Raw genomic sequence first — 20,222 nt, forward strand, 5'->3', positions numbered from 1 at the left:
ATAAGTTACTCATACTCTTTGTAACACTAGGCATTGAAAAGTTGGGGACTATTCTAACAGATAAAATGGCCTGAAAAGGGGTAAAAATGTTTTCTGTCTCTTCAAAACCCCTTTACCCATTCTGAGAACTAAAACCTACATCCCTGCCTCAGGCCAGTGGTTGGGAGGGGCAGGGGAGTGTCTTTTGTTCTTTGTGCCACAGGAGATGGCTCAAGGGAATTGCCCAGGTGGAGCTCACAAGATTGTTTTAGCTGAAGATGGAATAAATCAGAACCTTTAAAAGCTCTGTACTTCTGCTCAGAAGCAGGACGTTGGTACTTTGAGACAGGAGTCTGCCAACATCCTCATTTGCCGGAAAATTAATAAACTCCTCTTTCCTTCTCCTCAAACCACTTGTATTTGTTCTTCTGATGCAGCCTCGGGACAAGTGTCGAAATTTCCATAGCAGTATCTGAATTATATTTTGGTATAGTCATGGATAAGATATCAGTGTTCACAATGAAAGCATTTATCAGTGCTGACTGAAAAAAAAACTTACACTATTTAAAAGGGGAATTTAACTTTCAACTGCACCAAGCCCCCCAAAATAAATAAATAAAATAAAAAATAAAAAAGGTAAAAAAATAAAATGGGAATTTTAAAAAAGTCACCATGTTGAACACATGAAGAGGATCATGGTGCTTTGGAAAGTCTATTTATGCAATTTGCACTTGTCATTCAGCCACCAAAATGACAACTTTTTCACTACTGGGAAAGAAAACATTCACACTAGAAAAATACATTATACAATCAACTTCCTTAAGGTAATGGCAAGGGCATGTGCAAGATGGAAAGGAAGAATATTATAAACTTCCTTCTTAGCCTTCAAAGTCATTAGAGAGGTGGTTGCCTTTTAATTCATTTTTGGATACTGTTACTGAAAGCTTGGCACGTGTCCTCAAGGCTGCATCAGAAGAATGAGAACAGGTAGTTTGAGAAGGAAAGAGGAATTTATTAATTTGCCAGAAAATAAGAAGGATGGAGACTACTGTCTAAAAATGCCATCATCCTGATAATAAGCAGAAATACAGAGCTTTAGAGGGAGGCCATTCAGCTTCAGGTAATTGCTGTTCAACTACAGTTGATGATCCCATCTTTGCCTAAGACCATCCCCTGACCTCCGCCCACCTGGGAGACCCACCCGGACCTCCAGGACTTCCATCTGCCCTGTCTAGGCAGATGGCAGTTCCACGGAGCTATCTCCTGTAGCACAGAAACAAAAGACATTACCCTGTCTCTCCCAACCACCAGCCTGAGGCAGAGATGCAGGTTTTAGTTCTCAAAAAGGAGTGGAAGATGTTTTAAAGAGACAGAAATTTTTTTTGCCATTTTTTTCAGGCCATTCCCTCTGTAACAATACAAAGTTATATTCTTTGGCGTTGTCAAAAGACAAAATTACAACAAATTTAGTTTAAAGATCTTAATTGGCTTTTATTTGTGATTCTAGAATCAGGCAACACCTCATTCTATGAAGTAGAATGAGTGTTACAAAGACCTGAACAGAAGACGTTGGCTTCAACGGCTCAAAGGGCTGAGGAAAGCCGACACAGAGAACAAGTGTAGACTGGTCATTTCAAAGTCACTTTCCTTGTAAAGATTAAAGTATAGGAGACTTCCTTATCCTGCCTGCTAAAACTGGCCTGTTTAGGGATTTGGCTATTACCTCTTTCTTATGATTTCTCCAAAGGTCAGATAAACAACTTAGTTTTGGCTTGGTGCCATGGAACTTCAGCATGAGTGACTCCATTTTGGTTTGATCTGTTGGGCCTAGTGTATGAGCTCAGTCCAAACCAATGGCCTCCTATAAATTTGATTTAACAGAATTTTAAAGGTAGTGTTATTTTTAATTCTCTTCTTCATTTCTCCATAGCCATTTGATTCTAAATACCATTTCCCTGATAGGTAAGTGGCTTCTTTCTGTAGTTGGCAGACATTGCTAGAAATATTAATATGTCACAGTGTCATTTGGATGTCACTGGCCCAGTCAACCCTCCAATTTGCTTTTCCAATTTAGAATTTTCCTTTCTCATCTTTCAGTGGCCTGTCATTTGCTATTTCTCTATTATTGGCACCTCATTAGGAATGGGCCAAGAATGGGTGTATAAATTCAAATCTGTAATTTTTGGAAAGTATTTCAGTGAGGAGATCTGAAGTTATGTCCCATAAAATTATTTTGTTTCTGAAAAGTGTAGTCTTACAAAAAGTAACTATCTCTTGAGTTTTGAATGAACACTAACATCTCCAGTCAGTCTTTGAATTGCTTTTGGGGGCTACAGGATGAGGAACTTTAGAGAACCAAACCTAGCATTTAAAGTGCCAGGATTTCCTTATACCATATTCGCCTTAATGGCTATTTCCTTGATTCACAAAATTTTAACCAACGTCCTGAAATGATCACTTTCATTACTCTCAGGGCCTGATTTAAAATCTTGAACAAGGCATCTTTCTCAGTCCCATTCTCAATTTAGGAATGAGTTTGGGGAGGTGCAGGATGAGTGTAGGTTCAGTTATACCAATATTTAAAAAATTTTAGTCACGTGTGGATAAAATGCTATTTCTTGGGATCAGCAACACAATGAACTTAATTGCCTTAGAATGGGCACATTATTTCACTGTTTCTGTATTCATTAGATCACCCCGTTTTATATCAATGCCCAAATTTTCCAATATCCTCACCTTCTTTGAGACACTTCACTCTCTTATATTAATTGTGTCCTCTTTCTGCCCTGTGTTAGGAGAGTTTTTCATCATCCCCTCCCTCTGAAACTGCCCTTTAAAAAATTATCAATAATAAAGGGCCACAAGGTGGGAACTGTGGTAGGGACCTGAACTCTGCAAAGACACAGGCATAGTTAAAATATATATTAAGGTTATTAAGTATGAAAAGTCCAATTCCCTTAAGTACTACGTTTGACAGTTGATATCTCTGACATTTCACTTTGACACTTCTTTTTTTATTTTTATTGTGAATGTACATCCTCATTCTTTCAAACGCATGGTTTGGCTTGTGATTATCTTTCAAATTGTTTTTAGAGCAATTTTTGTGAAACCATGGATATGTCAAAAATTTGTGTTATTTTCAAATATGAGTTCCCTTGTGGAAACAATGTTACTTAGACAGCTTGAAATATCAACAAAGTGTTTGGGAAGGATGTGGCTAATGAATGCACAGTACATTAAGGGTTTGAGAAGTTCTGTTTTGGTGCTTTTAGTCTTGAAAATGAGCCACATAGGCGACCACGGTAGATAATAATGAGCTGAAAGCTATAGTGGGAGCGAATCCATCTCAACCTATGGGTAAATTAGCAGCAAGATTTGACGTTACTATTCCAACAATATTGGACCATTTGAAACAAATGGGCAAAGTAAACAAGCTGGATAGATGGGTTCCGCATGAATTAAATGAGCAACAGAAGAGAAATCATCTGGAAGCTTGCCTTTCTTTGCCATCACAACATAAAGGCAAACCCTTTCTATACTGTATTGTTATGTGTGATGAAAAATAGATACTTTTTGACAATTACAAGCGTTCAGCACAATGGTTGGATAAAGATGAAATGCTGAAACACAGTGCAAAACCAAATATTCATCAAAAAAAGCTAATGGTGTGTATTTGGTGTTCCAGCACTGGTATTATCCACTACAGCTTCATGAAACCCGATCAGTCGATTACAGCAGATGTCTACTGCAACCAATTGGATGAAATGATGAAGATGCTTGTTATTAAGCAGCTGAGATTGGTTAATAGAGACAGGCCAATCCTCTTGCAAGACAACTCTCAACCACATGTCGCACAAACAACGCTGCTAAAACTACAGAGGCTGGACTTGGAAACTCTCTGTCATCTACCGTATTCACCAGACCTTGCATCAACTGACTACCACCTCTCCCAGGCTTTGGACCACTTCTTGCAAGGAAAAATATTCAATTCTCAACAAGGTGTGGAAAATACCTTTCACAATTTTATCACCACTCATTCTCCAGGCTTCTTTGCTGCTGGAATAAACAATCTACTATTTTTTTTTTTTTAAGACAGAGTCTCACTCTGTTGCCCTGGCCAGAGTGAGTGCCGTGGCGTTAGCCTAGCTCACAGCAACCTCAAACTCCTGGGCTCAAGCGATCCTACTGCCTCAGCCTCCTGAGTAACTGGGACTACAGGCATGCACCACCATGCTTGGCTAATTTTTTCTATATATTTGTAGTTGTCCAGCCAATTTCTTTCTATTTTTTTTTTTTTTAGTATAGACAAGGTCTCGCTCTTGCTCAGGCTGGTCTCAAACTCCTGAGCTCAAACAATCCGCCCGCCTCGGCCTCCCAGAGTGCTAGGATTACAGGCGTGAGCCACCGCGCCCGGCCAACAATCTACTATTAAGATGGCAAAACTGTGTTGATAGTTTAGGCACATACTTTGATTAATTGTATTACTTCTTGTTTGAGATATAATAAACTAAACTTTTGATCAAAAATTGGACATTTCATATTTAATGCTCTAATATATATAACCAGCCATTGTTCCCTAGCTTGCTTTCCTTGCTTACTACTCAGGAGTCATGTAGCTGATGGTCATAAAGATTCTTAGCTTTCTTCATTGCTACCATAAGTAACATCACCCTTGTGAAACCTAAGGCTAGTTTTTGAGATATCTTCCAGGCCCTGAATTCCAGTAGAATAGCTGAGTCACCTAGACCAGTGGCCCATACCAAGGAACTGACTCAATTGGTCTTGCAACCCCCCATCCAGGAACTGACTCAGCACAAGAAGACAATTTTTGTACCCCTATGATTCCACCCGAAACCCAGCCAATCAGTAGACCCAATTACTTAGCCCTTTGCCCACCAAACTATTTTTAAAAACGCTTTCTTCTAAATTCTCAGAGAAAGGGATTTGAGAAATTTCTTCCATCTCGTCGGATGGCGGATCTGCAATATTAAACTCTTTCTCCACTGTAATCTCTGCTGTCTCAGTGTATTGGCTTCCTCTTGAGCAGAGGGCAATTAACCTGGTTGGGCTAACAGCTCCTCTATCTCCAACCTTACAAACCATCTCCATGAACATTAATTTAAATGAAATGATTGCCAGGATTGTCCTCATGTTCTTACTAGTCTCTACAGATTAGTGAAATTATATTGGGTCCTGACAAAAGAGAATTGGCTTTTTCTGATCAATTTTAAATTAAAAGAGAACATATAGTTGAAGCTAACAGGTTAATTATTTGCATGGATATTGTAAGAAATAAAGGAACACAAGTTACTTAATAATTACTAGAAATTACTATTATAATACAAATGATAATGAAGGAAAGCCTTTCAATTTACAGGGATATTACATGCTAAGGAAAATTACTTTCTCACTCAACAACTGACCGAAACATAAACTTGCAAGCTATGTAAATAAGGATATTAATAAATAAGGATATTGTAAAAAAATCATGCCAGGATTTGAAAATCCAAGTGCAAGTATGCAAGTCAATATTTTAAGTAATATAATTTATACCAGAATTTCTTGTTTTTCCATTAAAACTAATACTGAGAGGACTGTTTTGTTTAATTGTACAGCAAATGTGGATGCAATGCAAGTTCAAAACAAGTTTAGAGATGATTTATGTAAACTTGTTAGCAGCTTGGTGTTGTGGGGGTGAGGGGAAACTTCCCCTTCACCCAGGAAGGTATGCTGAAAGATTGACTCACAATAAGGCAGATTAATAAGAGAAAGAGATTTATTTACCTTTCTACTGTGTGCACAGAAAGAATCATGCGGTGATTACCCAATTTCCTAATGGGGTCCAGAAATTTATACATCCTCATTTTATAGGGGAGGGGATAATGAGGAATATAGGTAATTCTGTGGCAATAAATGGTTACTAGGGAGGATGGATAGATACTTGGGAGAATGAATGGATGGTGGGGGGGGGTGAAACAGATTGACTTGTAAATAATTCTCTTTGGAAACTAAATTAACCTGAGAGACAGGTATCATCTTAAAATGGTTTGGGCCAGGTCTAGTTGTATTCTTGATCTTCTTTCCTGCAATATATTGAAATAACTGGGAGGGGAAGGGAAGTCAATTGCTCTTTTTGATGGGTCTGGTTTTATGAAGATTAAACCAGAGGGAAAGCCCTTTTCAATGCTGGTCGTAGATCCCAAGAGCCTTTAATTCAAAAATACCCTTTATAACAAGGAGTCATATTTGGGGGTGAAGTTTCCTGAGCTCCTTCGGTGTTTAGCATGGTTTTTCATTCTACAGAATCCCATGGGGTTTCTAGATGAAGAACTCAATCTCGTTCCTCTGTCAGATTTAAATAATAAAAATGATGCTAAAAAACTATGTCCTCTTTTCAGGTTGGGAGTTACTCAGGAGATTCCTAGGCCTTCCTCTACCTCCCTTGGGTTTCTGGCAGGAAATGTGTGGAGAGGGAGCAGGCAAACAAGTTCCAATTCCCAGCAGCAGAGAATTAGAAAAATTTTGGTCCCTTTGTGAACCCTTGACTCCTTAGAAAAGTATGGTTTGAAACAGGGTTTTTCTTAGCTCTTTTTAAAAGCCTCTTTCCTCAAGTGCTTGAATTCTAGTAGTGTTTAAAATAGCGCTAAAAAATTATTCCTACAGTGTGCAAGTGCTAGGCCAGATAAAAAAAAATATCCTATACTTGTTAAAAGGGCAAGGAAGGCCTCGCACAGTGGCTCATGCCTGTAATCCCAGCACTTTGGGAAGCCGAGATGGGAGGATTGCTTGAGGCCAGAAGTTCAAGACTAGACTGGGCAACATAGCAAGACCCCAACTCTACAAAAAATTTTAAAAATTAGCTGGGCATGGTGGGGCACAACTGTAGTCCCAACTACCCAGGAGGCCAAGGTGGGAGGATCCCTTGGGCCCAGGATTTGGAGGCTGCAGTGAGCTATGATCACACCACTACACTCTAGCCTGGGTGACAGAGCAAGACCTGGTACCTCAAAAAGCAATCAAATAAACAAACAAAATGGTAAGGAAGACTTTATTCAGGATATTGCAATAGGTGTCAGGACTATCGCAATAGGGCTTACTTTGAATACAGCAAAGACAGCTGGGGATTGCCAGCCAATGATAAGAGTGAGGGGTCAATATGTGGATGAGACATCAAGGGTAGGGAGATTCTTGCTAAGCCTGTTTAATAGGATTTTTGCTTATGGCAGACCAGTGTGAGCAGATATCAAGGGTGGAGGATGAGGAATTCTAACGGATATTGAGGGTAATTAGATATTAAGGGTGAGGGGACTCTCACTAAACTGACTTAGCAGGATTCTTGCAACAACTGGACTAGGCAGGCCAAAGATGGCCCAAGAAGGAGACTTAGTCAAAAAGAGAGCTCAGAAGAGGCTCCTGGCTAAAGTTTAGCCAAGGAGAGTCTTTGTCAATGCCAAGCTGGTTTTCCCTTTATACCACCAAGCGGCGCCCTTCTCCCCATTCCCCCAGCCTTGAGACTTTAAAACAAAATAACGGAATTCAGGTTATGAAAATTCTAGGGGGAAGGGTTCCCCCCTATCCCAAGCGGCAGAGGCCAACGGACTCCAACTCCCATAAGCCCTCGTGGGGCTGAGATCCGACCGCCCTTCTCCCCGCCCCTGAACCTTGCGCCTGTGCGGAAGATCCTGCGCTGAGAAAAGTGGGCGGGGACAGGACAACGCGCCAGGGGAAGGAGGAGGAGGAGGAGAAGGAGGAGAAGGCGGATAAGGAGGAGGAGGAGGAGGAGGAAAAAAGAAACCATAGACTTTTACCTCGGCCTAGAGCGGCCCTGAAAGTGCAGGGGAAAGGAGGGTGGGCGGGGACCACCCCAGAACAGGCCGCCGGCGGTATAATGGCGACCCGGAATCCCCCTCCCCCAGGTGAGCGGCCAGGGCCTGAAGTGGTATCTGGGACGCGGCTCACAGCTTTCGACCTTGTTCCCGGGGCGCCTCTTCCTTCCCCTGCCCCAGGATACCTGGAGCTCTATTTTTTTTTTTTTTTGAGGCAGCCCCTTTGAGCACCCCTTTCCAGCTAGACTTCTCCTTCCCCTCTCTGCGGAACGCAGGCGGGGAGCGACCCCTACCCCCAACACAGCCCTACCTCCTGTCTTACCTTCACCTCTGGCCCTTCGTCTCCATCTTTAAATCTCTCTCTTTTTGTAATACTCGTGTATCTGAAGTGATTTCTTCTCGCGGGGCTCCTGACCGGTTTTCTCAGAGAAGGACCCCCTCCTGCCACTGATGAAAATAAACCCTGCTCTGACCTTGACCCTAGTGAGATTTGGGGGGTGACCCCACACTGCTGTGTTACGGAACTGGCCCTGGCTCCGTGACCCCTGGGTCTTTGGAAAGGAGATGAGGGCATTAGTGTCGGGCTCTTAGTCTTGAGGGCCTCAGGTCAGGAATTGAGTTTAAAAAACTCAGTTTTCATGTGGGCATTTTTAGCTGTAGGCCAAAAGTAACAATGAGTTATGACATTAAAAAAAATGTATGGGACATTTCTGACTTTTGATTGACTCTAAATTTATTTTTTCCATTTTGTATCTTGAAGACTATGAAAGTGATGACGACTCTTACGAAGTGTTGGATTTAACTGAGTATGCAAGAAGACACCACTGGTGGAATCGAGTGTTTGGCCACAGATCGGGACCAATGGTAGAAAAATACTCAGTAGCTACCCAGATTGTAATGGGTGGTGTGACTGGCTGGTGAGAACATCTTTTTCATTAAATTTCATTTGGGGGCCTGACTGCTGTCCTTTTATACATGGGCCAGAGTCACTGTGCACATTCAGTGGGTCTACATTGTTAATTCCAGAAGAGCACTACTTTGAGGCTTTTCTCGAAATTAAAATTGGTGTAATCTACATTCAGAGGCTTCCCTATTGGGATTTGGTGATCTCCTCCTCCATGCCCACCCGCTGTTTCACTCCTCCCTCCTCACTCTTCTTTTAATTCCTTATACATCTTCCCTTTTCTCAAGTTCAGCAAATGTAGTGGATCTGATTCAGTGATAGTAGATAGGAAGAAATATATGAGTTAATTGTATGTAAATTTTTACTTGCTGACAACTGGAAAAATCTGAGAAACTCCCACAGTAGAACTGGCCTCTAGGATTGTCAACCCCGTAGAGAGCAGCGTGAAATGCTCAGTAAAAATTATGGTCAGATTATGATAATGCTTTGAAGAATAGCTGTAGAAGAACATTGGTTCTATGTTGGAATTAAAAATCTAATTGCTTACTTTATAATAATATTGGAATACATTAAGAAGTGGTTAATAAGCATTAGCCTAAACCAGTTAACATTTCAGATCACGTGTTACACAATTGCTACAATGGATCTAATTCTGTTATTCTTGGTATAAAAGGCTAGCCAGGTAACGAGGGACAGGAACAAGTCTGACCCTTTATTTTGAAAATGTTCATGACTATAGAGAATTTTTCAAGTTAGGGTGCTTAACTTGTGAATAATCATTTTTTCTTAGATTCTAAGTCAAATTCATCTTACATTGATTTAGTTGACATATTTACATATTTCTACTTGATAGGTATAAAATTGAAGTTTTTGATTTGTGTCTTACATGCACTTTGGCACAATGGCACACACTCAGCTCTGTCTTTTTATAAATGCCGTTCTATGATAGAAACACTCATTGTGAAGATTCTGTGATGCAGAGGTGCAATGTTTATTCATGATGTGTATTTATTAATGCTGCTGTATGAAAAAAGCCTGCAATTAGAAGAGAGATGCCTGTCAGGGCCCTGGTCGTGAAGCTGATTCTCCACAGGCTGATTGTACCTCTATCCCCATAATTTAGGGCATGGCCTTCGTCTTAAATAAGCTCACAATTTGGTGCCATAGGTGATCGATCAATGTGAGTCAGGGCCTAATGCCCAATCTTAAAAGAGACTAAAAAATAGTTGAGAAATGGAATTACCAGTCTTTGTGTGGTTTTTCCTTGTAGACAAACTTGGTGAGAAGCCTCATAATTGGCAGAAGTTTGCTTGGAAAGCCTAGAGACAGATCAGCAGGAGTTAGTAGGTTCATTTTAGTGACTAATGCCATCAAGCAATGGATCCATATGCTTGTGGAGTACATTCCCAGGAATATTGTGGAGACCTGGCTGCTGCTTGCCTCTTCTGTTCCCTTTTCTGAGCCTTTGTTGCTGACTCCCCTACTGAGGGACACATTCTTTATGGTAATGCAGTCATCCCTCAGTATCCGCAGGGGATTGGTTTCCAGGACACCCCCACCCCCAATAACAAATTCCGTGGATGCTCAAGCCCCTGATAGAAAATGATGTAATATTTGCATATAACCTATGCACATCTCCTATATATTTTAAATCATCTCTAAGTTATTTATAATACCTAATATAACATAAATGCTATATAAATAGTTATACTGAATTGGTTTTTATTAGTAATTTAAAAATTTATTTGTATTATTTTTTATTGCTGTTTTGTTTTGTTTGAGACAGGGTCTCACTTTGTTGCCCGGGCACGAGGGCATTGGCATGATCATAGCTCACTGTAACCTCAAACTTCCTGGGCTCAGGTGGTTCTCCTGCCTCAGCCTCCCAAGTAGCTGGAACTACAGGCGAGTGCCACCATGCCTGGCTAATTTTTCTATTTTTTGTAGAGATGGGGATCTTGCTCTTGCTCAGGCTGGTCTTGAACTCTTGACCTCAAGCCATCCTCCCACCTTGGCCTCCCAGAGTGCTAGGATTATAGGCATGAGCCACCACACCCATCCTATATTGTTATTTTTTATTGTTTTTTTTCCCTAAATATCTTAGGTCCTCCCTCGGTTGAACCCAAGGGTGTGAAACCTGCAGATACAGAGGGCTGACTGTATATACATTTGGATATATACAGGTGATTTATTGTAATGACTAGTTTCGTTGTAGTAAATTTTAGCCATTTTATTAGGGTATAAAATTCATGTGGTATTGTGGTGTATGTTAAGGAGAAATAGTTAATAGGCGTTAACCTAACCAGTTAACAATTCATACCAATTCAGGACATGAATGAGAGGCTGAGGAGATGTTATTTAGCTGTAGATAGCCATAGGTTTTTGATCATGATAAGAAATTAAAACTAATATCAGGATGAGTAGTTGTTAGGAGAGATGGGAGGTGTGAAGACCAGTCAAGGGCTCTTAGAGTGGTCTGAAAGTAAGGTCATGATGGCCTTGAGAATGGAAAGGAGAAGACAGAGTCAAGTAATGTTTTGGAGATACAGTATATAGAACTGTGCAATCAGTTGTACCAAGGATGAAGAAGGCAGAGTCTGAGATAAATATGAGGTGGCAAGACTTCAACAACGGTAGGTTTGGCTGGAAAAATGATAGGTACTTTGGAACATTTTGAATATGTGGTTCTGGGTGCTGGAGAAACCCGTCATGTAGTTTTAAATGTAAATTTCCATTTAGGAAGGTTTATTAGTTTCCTCGGGCTGTTGTAACAAAGTACCACAAACTAGGTGGATTAAAATAACAAATCTATTCTCTCACAATTCTGGAGGCCGAAGGTCTGAAATCAAGGTGTCAACAGGTCTGGTTCCTTATCGGAGACTCAGTGGGAGAAATGTTTTATGTTTTTCTGCTAGCTTCTGATGGTTGCCAACAATCCTTGGCATTCTTTGGCTGTAGACTTATCACTTCAATCTCTGCCTCTGTCCTCACATGGTCATCTTCCCTCTATGAATCTGTGTCTCATATTGGATTAAGGGTCCACCCTGCTCTAGTATGATCTCATCTTATCTAATTACCTTTGCAGTGACCCTATTTCCAAACAAGGTCACATTTTGAGCTTCTGGGAAGGACATGAATTTTGGGGATGGGGGAACACTGTTCAACCCAGTGCAGAAGGCTAGAGTTAGAAATCTGGGATTCTTTTGCACAGTGTGGATCTGGAACACTAAGGGAAAGTGAGCTCACTGAAGGAGAGAATTAACACAAAAGAAGTATAGGCTGACACTCTTACAGGATAGATGAGACACAAAACAGGTTTAATATAAAAATAGATAAATATAGATAAGGAGACCATGAGAAATGTGGGCTGAAGTATAGTCAATGAGGTGGAGCTACAGCTGGACCTTAAAGGGTAGGAAAGCTTTAGATAGGCAGAGCTAGGCAGAAACACCTAGAAGCAGGGAGATTAATATCTTGAGCAAAGGTAGTGACCTATGTGGAAACTAATTGGGCTGGAACAGAAGGTTTGGGTAAGAGTTGGGGTCAGCCAGATGTATGGAACATCTTGACTATATTAAGCAAAACAAAAAAAATCACTTTTATTATGGGAAATTTCAACTTGTACAAATGTAGGAGTATAATGAACCCCTGAGTACTCATCATTTAGTTTCAGTAGCCACTTTTTTCCGATAAAGTCCCTTCGTCTTCTCTCCATCCTTTATTTTGAAGCAAATCACAGACATTTTAGATTGTGCATTTTTGACTAGCCTGTATAATCGAAGGAAAACATTAAAGATTTCTGAGCAAGTAATGGACATGATCAAAAGAAATGGGAAGACATTCAGATTTATTTGGAAAGCAGTGAAAAGTAGAAGAGGGAAAGGGTTTAGTACATCACTGATTGTTCTCATCTTTTGTTATTTCTTTCATTAAAGGTGTGCAGGATTTTTGTTCCAGAAAGTTGGAAAGCTTGCGGCAACTGCAGTAGGTGGTGGCTTTCTTCTCCTTCAGGTATGTCAGAGCTTTAGGCACTTGCCTCTGCTTACATAGGTAGCCCTTGGGAACTGAGAAAGTCAAGTTTAGCTATTTAACTACTGTCTATTTAAAAAAAAATTTTTTTTTATAGAGATGGGGTCTTGCTATGTTGCCCAGGCTGGTCTTGAACTCCTCGCCTCAAGCAATCCTCCTGCCTCAGCCTCTCCAAGTGCTGAAATTACAGGTGTGAGCCACCATGCCCAGCCACTCTTGTGCATTTTAATAAAAGATGGAATTTTTCTCTTAGGCATCAGTTTACGAAAAAACTACAATGAGTTTTGAAAGCTGGCATGTCGTGAAAGACAACAATTTAAATACTTCTAAGTTCCTTATCAAGCATAGTTTGATTCCAGCTATTAAAAAGATAACTTAAAATTTGAAGTACCTCATTTTTTTATTACTTACCCAGATTTCCCTTCTAGCATCTCCCTAGCAAAATAAACATTTCAACACATAGTATATAAAATTCAAAAGGTCTCTTTTCTGTTTCCTGGCCATGCAGTTTTTCTCCTGAGAGGAAAGTGCTGCTAGCAATTTCTACCATTTTTCTTTTAACTAGAGAACCATAATAATACAGAAAGTGGAAAATTGACTTTAAAAAAATCATCTATAATTCTGTTCCTGTGGCAGGTAGATTTGAAATTTTAGTTTTGTTCATGTTCCTCTAAGTATGAGGTCTAAAAATGCTTTGTCATTATGGAATGTTTATCAGGATACTATCTGGCATTCATGTCTGTTTGGCATATATTTTTCCAAAAATATCATTCTCCGAAGATTAAATATAGTAAATCTAAAAATTGAAAATCCTTGGGAATGAATGTTAGCAACAATTTTAAAGATGCAGAGAACTGTCAGTTGTACCAGATTTTTAAAATGATTGATGTTCATAGCAACCAAAATCTGACTTTAGCAACTAAGCCATTGATCATGTAATAACCAGTAGTTGCCTTAAGTACAAAGGAACTGGATTCATATGTGTTAAGCATAGATTTTTGAGTTGCTTACTAAACAGCCTTTTAAAATATATATGTAATATTCTTTCCCTTCATGACATTATTTGGAATAATTGCTTATTGTGGTAAGAGGTGAAAAAGAATATGATTAATATCTAAATTTAGTTCTTTGGATGGATGTGCCAGCATTTGTATGGTGGAGAATTTATTTAAGCTGATTTTGACTTGAGTTTATATAGAATCAAGAACATATTTAATTCTATAACTGTTTTGAAAATTCAGTTGTCATTTCTGTTTAGTGCAATAGGGTACAGGACTGAAGCAGTTTCCTAAAATGTTCACAGAATAGAGAGAATTGTATATTTTAATCTACTCTGCTTGTCAATTTTTCAGAAATCCATTTCAGTTCACTTAATATGCACCATTGACATCCACGTTTTGCCATTGCCACTTTCTGCTTTCCTGTGCTTAGTCCTCATATTCTTTGAAGTCTCTAAGGCAAAAGAACATAGGACCTGTCTGCATCAAACCAATTTTTCCCACAAATATAATTAGCCTTGAAAATTCAGTAGAAGGAAAATGAAAGTGGAAATAGAGTAACAAATGGCTTTTAGGCTAGTTGCCTTTAATATTTTTATGACCTTTACTTATATTTTAAGATAAATGTTAGTTTATTTAGAACTTAGAGATTTTATAGTAATAATAGTGTTTTCCAGTAGATTTTTATCATACTGTCATCTTAAAATAGACAATGGTATAGGTATTAACTATTGGCTTCCCACTATGGAATATGATAATTTATCATTTATTGAACTGTTCTTCTCCACACACATCCCCCCATCTCACACACCTGAATGCTTTCTGTCCCCTCCCCCCACATCATCTTAGTATTGTTATTTCATAATTGTGTTCGATCATTACTTGGAGTTCACTGAACTTGAATCTGCGAATTTATGTCTTTAACCATCTTTGGGAAGGTTTTTGACTGTTATTTCTACTAGAGAGTTTGGGATTATTTCTTTAGCCAACTCCTAGTTGTCTAAATCTCTTTTCATTATTGTCATATTCATCAAACAGTTTGTCAGTTTAATCTTCTGGACAAACTTGGTCCCAGAGTCCTCTGCCCTGCTTGTTTTTTAGGCCTGGTATACAGCTTTTATCCTGGGATCTCCCTTCAATACCATTCTGGATATTCCTTTTGTTTTTGTCTTTGGGTTGTTTGCTATATCTTGTGTCTTCTTGGCTATATTCTCTTGTTTTGGTGGGACATGTCCTCCAGTAACTTTTGGAGAAAATGAGCACAGGGGGTGTAGTTTTTGAGACTTTGCGTGTCTGAAAATTTCTTCATATTCACATTTGATTGATAATTTAGCTGGGTTTGCTCCATTGTCTTCTGCCTTACAGTGTTACTGTTAAAAGTCTAAAATAATTCTAATTCCTGAACCTGTGTGTGTGTGTGTGTGTGTGTGTGTGTGTTTCCTCAGTAAATGCTGATAAGATTTTCTTTTTGTACCCCGTGTTCTGATTTTTTATAGTGATATGCCTTGCTGTGGGCCTATTTTTCAGTTTGGGGAAATTTTCTTTCTTTCTTTCTCTCTCTTTTGTTTTAAAAAAGACAGAATTTTACTCTGTCACCCATGCTGGAGTTCAGTGGCATAAGCAGAACTCACTGCAGCCCCAAACTCCTGGGCTCAAGCTATCCTGCTGCCTCAGGCCCCTGGGGGAAATTTTCTTAATATTTATTTAGTTAATGATTTCCTGCCCTTTGTTTTTTTCTCATCTTTCTTTCTGTAGTTCCTGTTATGTGGATCGCCTGGACTGGTTGTCTAATTTCTCATCTTTTCTTTCCAATTTTCCAGTTATGTCTTTTTGGTCTACTTTCTGGGAAACGACTTCAACTTTATCTTCTTACCATCTTACTGAGTTTTCATTTCTGCTCTCATATTTTTAATTTCCATGAGCTCTTTTTTTGTTTGTTTCTTTTCTTGATGTGACTTTAGCATCTTGTTTCTTGTTCTTCCTTCATGGATGCAATACCTTTTTTCTTTTTTTAAGAGATTGGAAAAGTGGAATGTATTTATTTTGTGTGACTTGTCTTCCCCCAACCCATCATTTCAACCAATGCAGTGGTTAGAAGACAGTCCCTTCAATAAGACCTTTAGAAATACATCATATCCTGGAATACTAGCATCTTTGGAAACCATTTTAATTGCATGTCTATAGACTGAGAAGGTTGGTGAGAGATGGTGTAGTTGTCTTCTCTAATTTGAAGATAGAAGGTTCTTAGAGAGTAGCAGAGGCTGAAAGTTTCCCTTAGATCATCAGAAGCTAGTTTGAAGTGATTGCCTTAATAGACAGCAGAGTGTTGATCCAAAGGGTCTGTCCTGCATGGAATTCTTAGCATCTACACAGAATATTCATCTAGCAGTTTATTTTTTCAGTTTTATAAACTACACTGCAGTGACTAGCCATTTATATACATCTTTGCACGCTTGTCTAAGATAAAGCAAATATACATATGTAAGCCTTTTCATCAAGTGGCCTTCTAGAAAGTATGCATCCATTACATTCCCTCCAACCCTATATGCAAATATCTGCCAGCTTTCACCCCTTTCCATACTGTATGGTATTCTTTAGAAGGAAGTCACTATGTATAGCCCACACATCAGGAGTGGGAGTTATTTAGAAATTTTCTGCTAGAAGATTTGGCTCTTCTCCATTTATGTATTCAATCATTTATTTATATTGATATGGACTCATAGATACTGATTTTATACTCTGGGTTATAATCTAATACTGCTTTATTTTATTGCTCAGAGTGTTTCAGCTTTTGTCATTGAGAGCTCTTTCAGTTGTACATTACCTTTTTAAATCTCTTTGAGGACATAAATGATCAATTTTTTTTAACTTCTTCCTGTAAAATCTCTGTTCCTCTAAGTTTTTTCCCCTCTTCTCTGTTTATTTTGGTCTCTAGTTTTTATATTAGATGCCTTCCTCCATGCGTGATGATCCTTGGTTGTCTGTTCATATTTAAGAATTGAGCTAGCAGCTGCTGAAAGCTCTAAATGTGTATATGGGGCTTTTCCTTCTCTGGGAAATCTGACCAGTCCAAGAAAAATAATCTAAAGATACAGAGTTGGAGGTGGGGGGAATTTCCTCCAATGAAATGGCCCAGTTAGATCACCATATGGTAAGGTTCACAAGCAAAAAGTCCCATCTACCTGTTTAGAGCTTTCTGGCAGACATGAATCTTTACCTGAAAGCCTGGCATTATTTTTAACTTGGAAGCTTTATTCTAATGAAATCACTTTACCTAACTCCATTAAATATTTTAGTGTTGTAGGATAGTCAGATGTTCAAAAAGCAGTCATCACTTCCCCACCCTCTCCCCAGTTTATTGACTTGCATTTGCCTGTAATTGCTTGGATGAGTTCTGGGTGGAGAAGACTGAATTGGGTTCTGTATGGTTGGTCAGTTCTTAGAAGGTATTCGTCGATTAGGTTGGATGCACCTGAATCCCACAGGGGACAGATTGCTTGTCCTTTGTCATCTCTGCATAGGAGCACGCTGCTCAATTTGGGCTGGTATTCTTCAGTTTGACCAGATTTGCTTCCAAGGGAACATAGAAAGTGAACTTCTTAAGGAAATCTGTTCAACAATAGTAGATTACTCCAGCATAGACAGAGATTTAGTCTTTACTCACTGTCTTTTATTATCATTCATTCAATTTCTCTCATTCATCTGTTTGTCTGGCATTTTGGGGTATGCTAGGAACATAGAGATTCACAGTCCACTGGAAGAGCTAGGTATTGACAAACAAATTTAATGATCTGGTCAGTGTCAAGCTAGAAGGGTATCTGCTTGGAGGTGTTGGGGAAGGAGAACCCAGAGAGGCATAAATATCATTAGTATCTCATGTTTTTCATTTTCCCTGCAGCTGTTTGACATTTTCCCCCAAAACATTGAGGATTCTTTAAACTATGCAAAATCTTTATCTCAGATAACCTCAGATTTATAAATTTTCAGTGACAAATGGCTATGTAAAAATATTTTTGTATGATGTATAAAATGCTGTTTGTGAGAATTTGTTTAACCTGTCTCATTAAATGGCTCCCTTTATTCATTTGCTGGGAATAGCAGGGGTAGATAAGGGGTCACGTAAGGAATATAGTTGAGGTTTTTTTGTTTATTTTATCACCAATATAACACATGGCATGAAGATTAACTTTTTAAAAGACTTCATAACTTAAAATGTTAAGTTTGAAAATGACGGTTGAATTGAGGATTGCTGATGAGTGATGGCATAGATAATAATTTTGTTTTTTTCTAACCAAAAAATAAAGCCATATACGTACATGAACTGTTTGTACTTCTCATAAGCTTTGGCTTGAGTAAGAAGATGTTTTGAGATTCAGCAAAAAGCGAAACTCTGCAAAAGCTTCAAAGTAATCAACTAATTTGATTACTTACTGCAAGTAAGTTGTTAAGTCTTTTCAATTTATATGCAGAAAAGGCTCCTTTCTGTAAGGTTCGTCATCACCTCCACGTCTATAACTCAAATTGCTGTGTCAAATACTACCAGAAAAAGCTTTCACTTGCCATTTGATTTGATCACCACTGTGTTTTGCTAAGGGTGGTGTTTGAAATGATAGGTGAATAAATACAGGAAGAAATGCAGATAAATAAATTCTTTCTATGGAGTCATTCACAGAGAAAATAGAACCTAAGATTTCCAGTCAACCTATTTATATAAAATCAGATATTTTTATTATTTAAAGTAGTTTATGTGGATAAAAGTCAAAGTGTTGCATTAAAAGATTACAAAGAAAGCATAAGTTTGATGAAGTGATTTATAATCGTATATATGGCTTAATTGTTTACTACTCATGTGACTATATTTTGATTTATTATTTGAAGGCACTGATTTGCTGTACTGGCTTACAAATATGCTGTTCCTGTTTGGATTTTGCAGTGTCTCAGTACCACCATATGAGGGTTTTTCTTATTAATAGGCATTTAGCTATAGTTTTGTTAGTTTTTTTAAAAGGATTTGTGGCATGAAACTTGTATAGAGCATATTTCTTTTATATTCTCCTTGCAAAAGCAATTACCAGAAAGTATTCTTAAGAGTCAGAGTTAGTAAAGGGCTTTTATCAGGCTACTTAAATTTCTTTAGTGACCTAATAACTGATTGGCTCATGATCCCTTGTAATTAAACATCTATTTAATTAAAAGGTATTTCTTATTAGCTATATAATCTGGATAGTTTTTGTATCTTTTTAGCTAATTCCCTATTGCAAAAGTATGATAGATGATAGTACAGTTATAATACAGTTTTTGGAATCTTTTTTCCTTACTGTATTCAACACAGTTTCATCACATCTAAGTAGTTACTTATGCTTAATGTCTGTTTTCCCTAACAGACCTGAAGCTGTTTCAGGGTAGATACTTATGTCTCCCATGTTCAGTGGTTGGCACAGAGTAGGCACTCAGTATCTGTTAAATGAATAAATTAGTGAATAAAAAGCAATTTCTTGCCTATAAGTTTCGTAGATTTCTTGAAATCTAATTGTTCATATATTCTTGGGTAATTGGTTAGTTAGCAGCATAGTTGGTTTAGAATTAACCATTTTTATTACATTTTGCAGGTTGCCAGTCACAGTGGCTATGTGCAGATCGACTGGAACAGAGTTGAAAAAGATGTAAACAAAGCAAAAAGACAGATTAAGAAACGAGCAAATAAAGCAGCACCTGAAATCAACAATATAATTGAAGAAGTAAGATGATAAACAATTTTGGCTCCTTTTGTTTGTTTTTGTTAATGGGCTCGCTTAACAGAAAATGTGACTGGGGATTATATTCTTTTTTTAAAAAATGATTTTTTGATTATATATCTAGAATGTGTTAAGTACAATTTGGGATCAAGCCACCATTTAAATCAGTCATTATTTTTTTTTTTTTTTTGGTGGTTAACTTAGATTCTCCTGCCCATCTCCCATCTACTTCAATCTGCATGTAAAAGCTGAAAACATTATTCTTCCAAAATTTTTTCCCTGTTTTTATAAATGTGTATGTGTACAGTGCATAGAGGTATAGTAAAATTAAAATTATTCTTTTTTTCTTGAGGTAGAATAGTTTGAAAATGTGTATATTTTATTTTATCAATGTGATTAATATATTAGTTTTCTTAATGTTTGTATGTATATTTTGTCTCTCTTTTTTGTACTCTGTTTAAAATTGAATTGAATACTTCCTTGCCTTTGTTTTTGTTTTATCCTTTTACCTCCCTCAACTTTTTAGTTTGAAAATTTCAACCCAGTTGAAAAGTTGAAAGATAAATACAGTGAATACCCAAATACCCTTCACCTATTCACCAAGTTCACATTTTGCCATATTTGCTTTATCTGTGTGGGTGAGATTTACATATTTTTGCTGAACTATTTACAATGTCATGACTTCGCACTCCTAAATACTTCCCCGTGTATCTTCTAGGAATATGGATATTTTCCTACACAACTAAAAATA

General features: G+C 38.2%; 1 protein-coding gene across 1 annotated transcript in view; it reads left to right on the forward strand.

The window, feature by feature from the left end:
* The first annotated feature begins 7,751 nt into the window (after positions 1 to 7,751).
* The window catches only part of FUNDC1 (FUN14 domain containing 1), a 14,272-nt gene continuing 1,801 nt past the window's right edge, over positions 7,752 to 20,222 (forward strand). The window contains exons 1-4 of the mRNA XM_012642804.1: positions 7,752 to 7,895; positions 8,566 to 8,722; positions 12,645 to 12,720; positions 19,346 to 19,474. Coding sequence (XP_012498258.1) covers positions 7,868 to 7,895; positions 8,566 to 8,722; positions 12,645 to 12,720; positions 19,346 to 19,474 — 390 coding nt within the window. The 5' untranslated portion in view covers positions 7,752 to 7,867. The remainder of the gene's footprint in view (positions 7,896 to 8,565; positions 8,723 to 12,644; positions 12,721 to 19,345; positions 19,475 to 20,222) is intronic.

Source organism: Propithecus coquereli, unplaced genomic scaffold, assembly GCF_000956105.1.
Source record: "Propithecus coquereli isolate 6110/MARCELLA unplaced genomic scaffold, Pcoq_1.0 Scaffold188, whole genome shotgun sequence".
Taxonomy (NCBI): domain Eukaryota; kingdom Metazoa; phylum Chordata; class Mammalia; order Primates; family Indriidae; genus Propithecus; species Propithecus coquereli.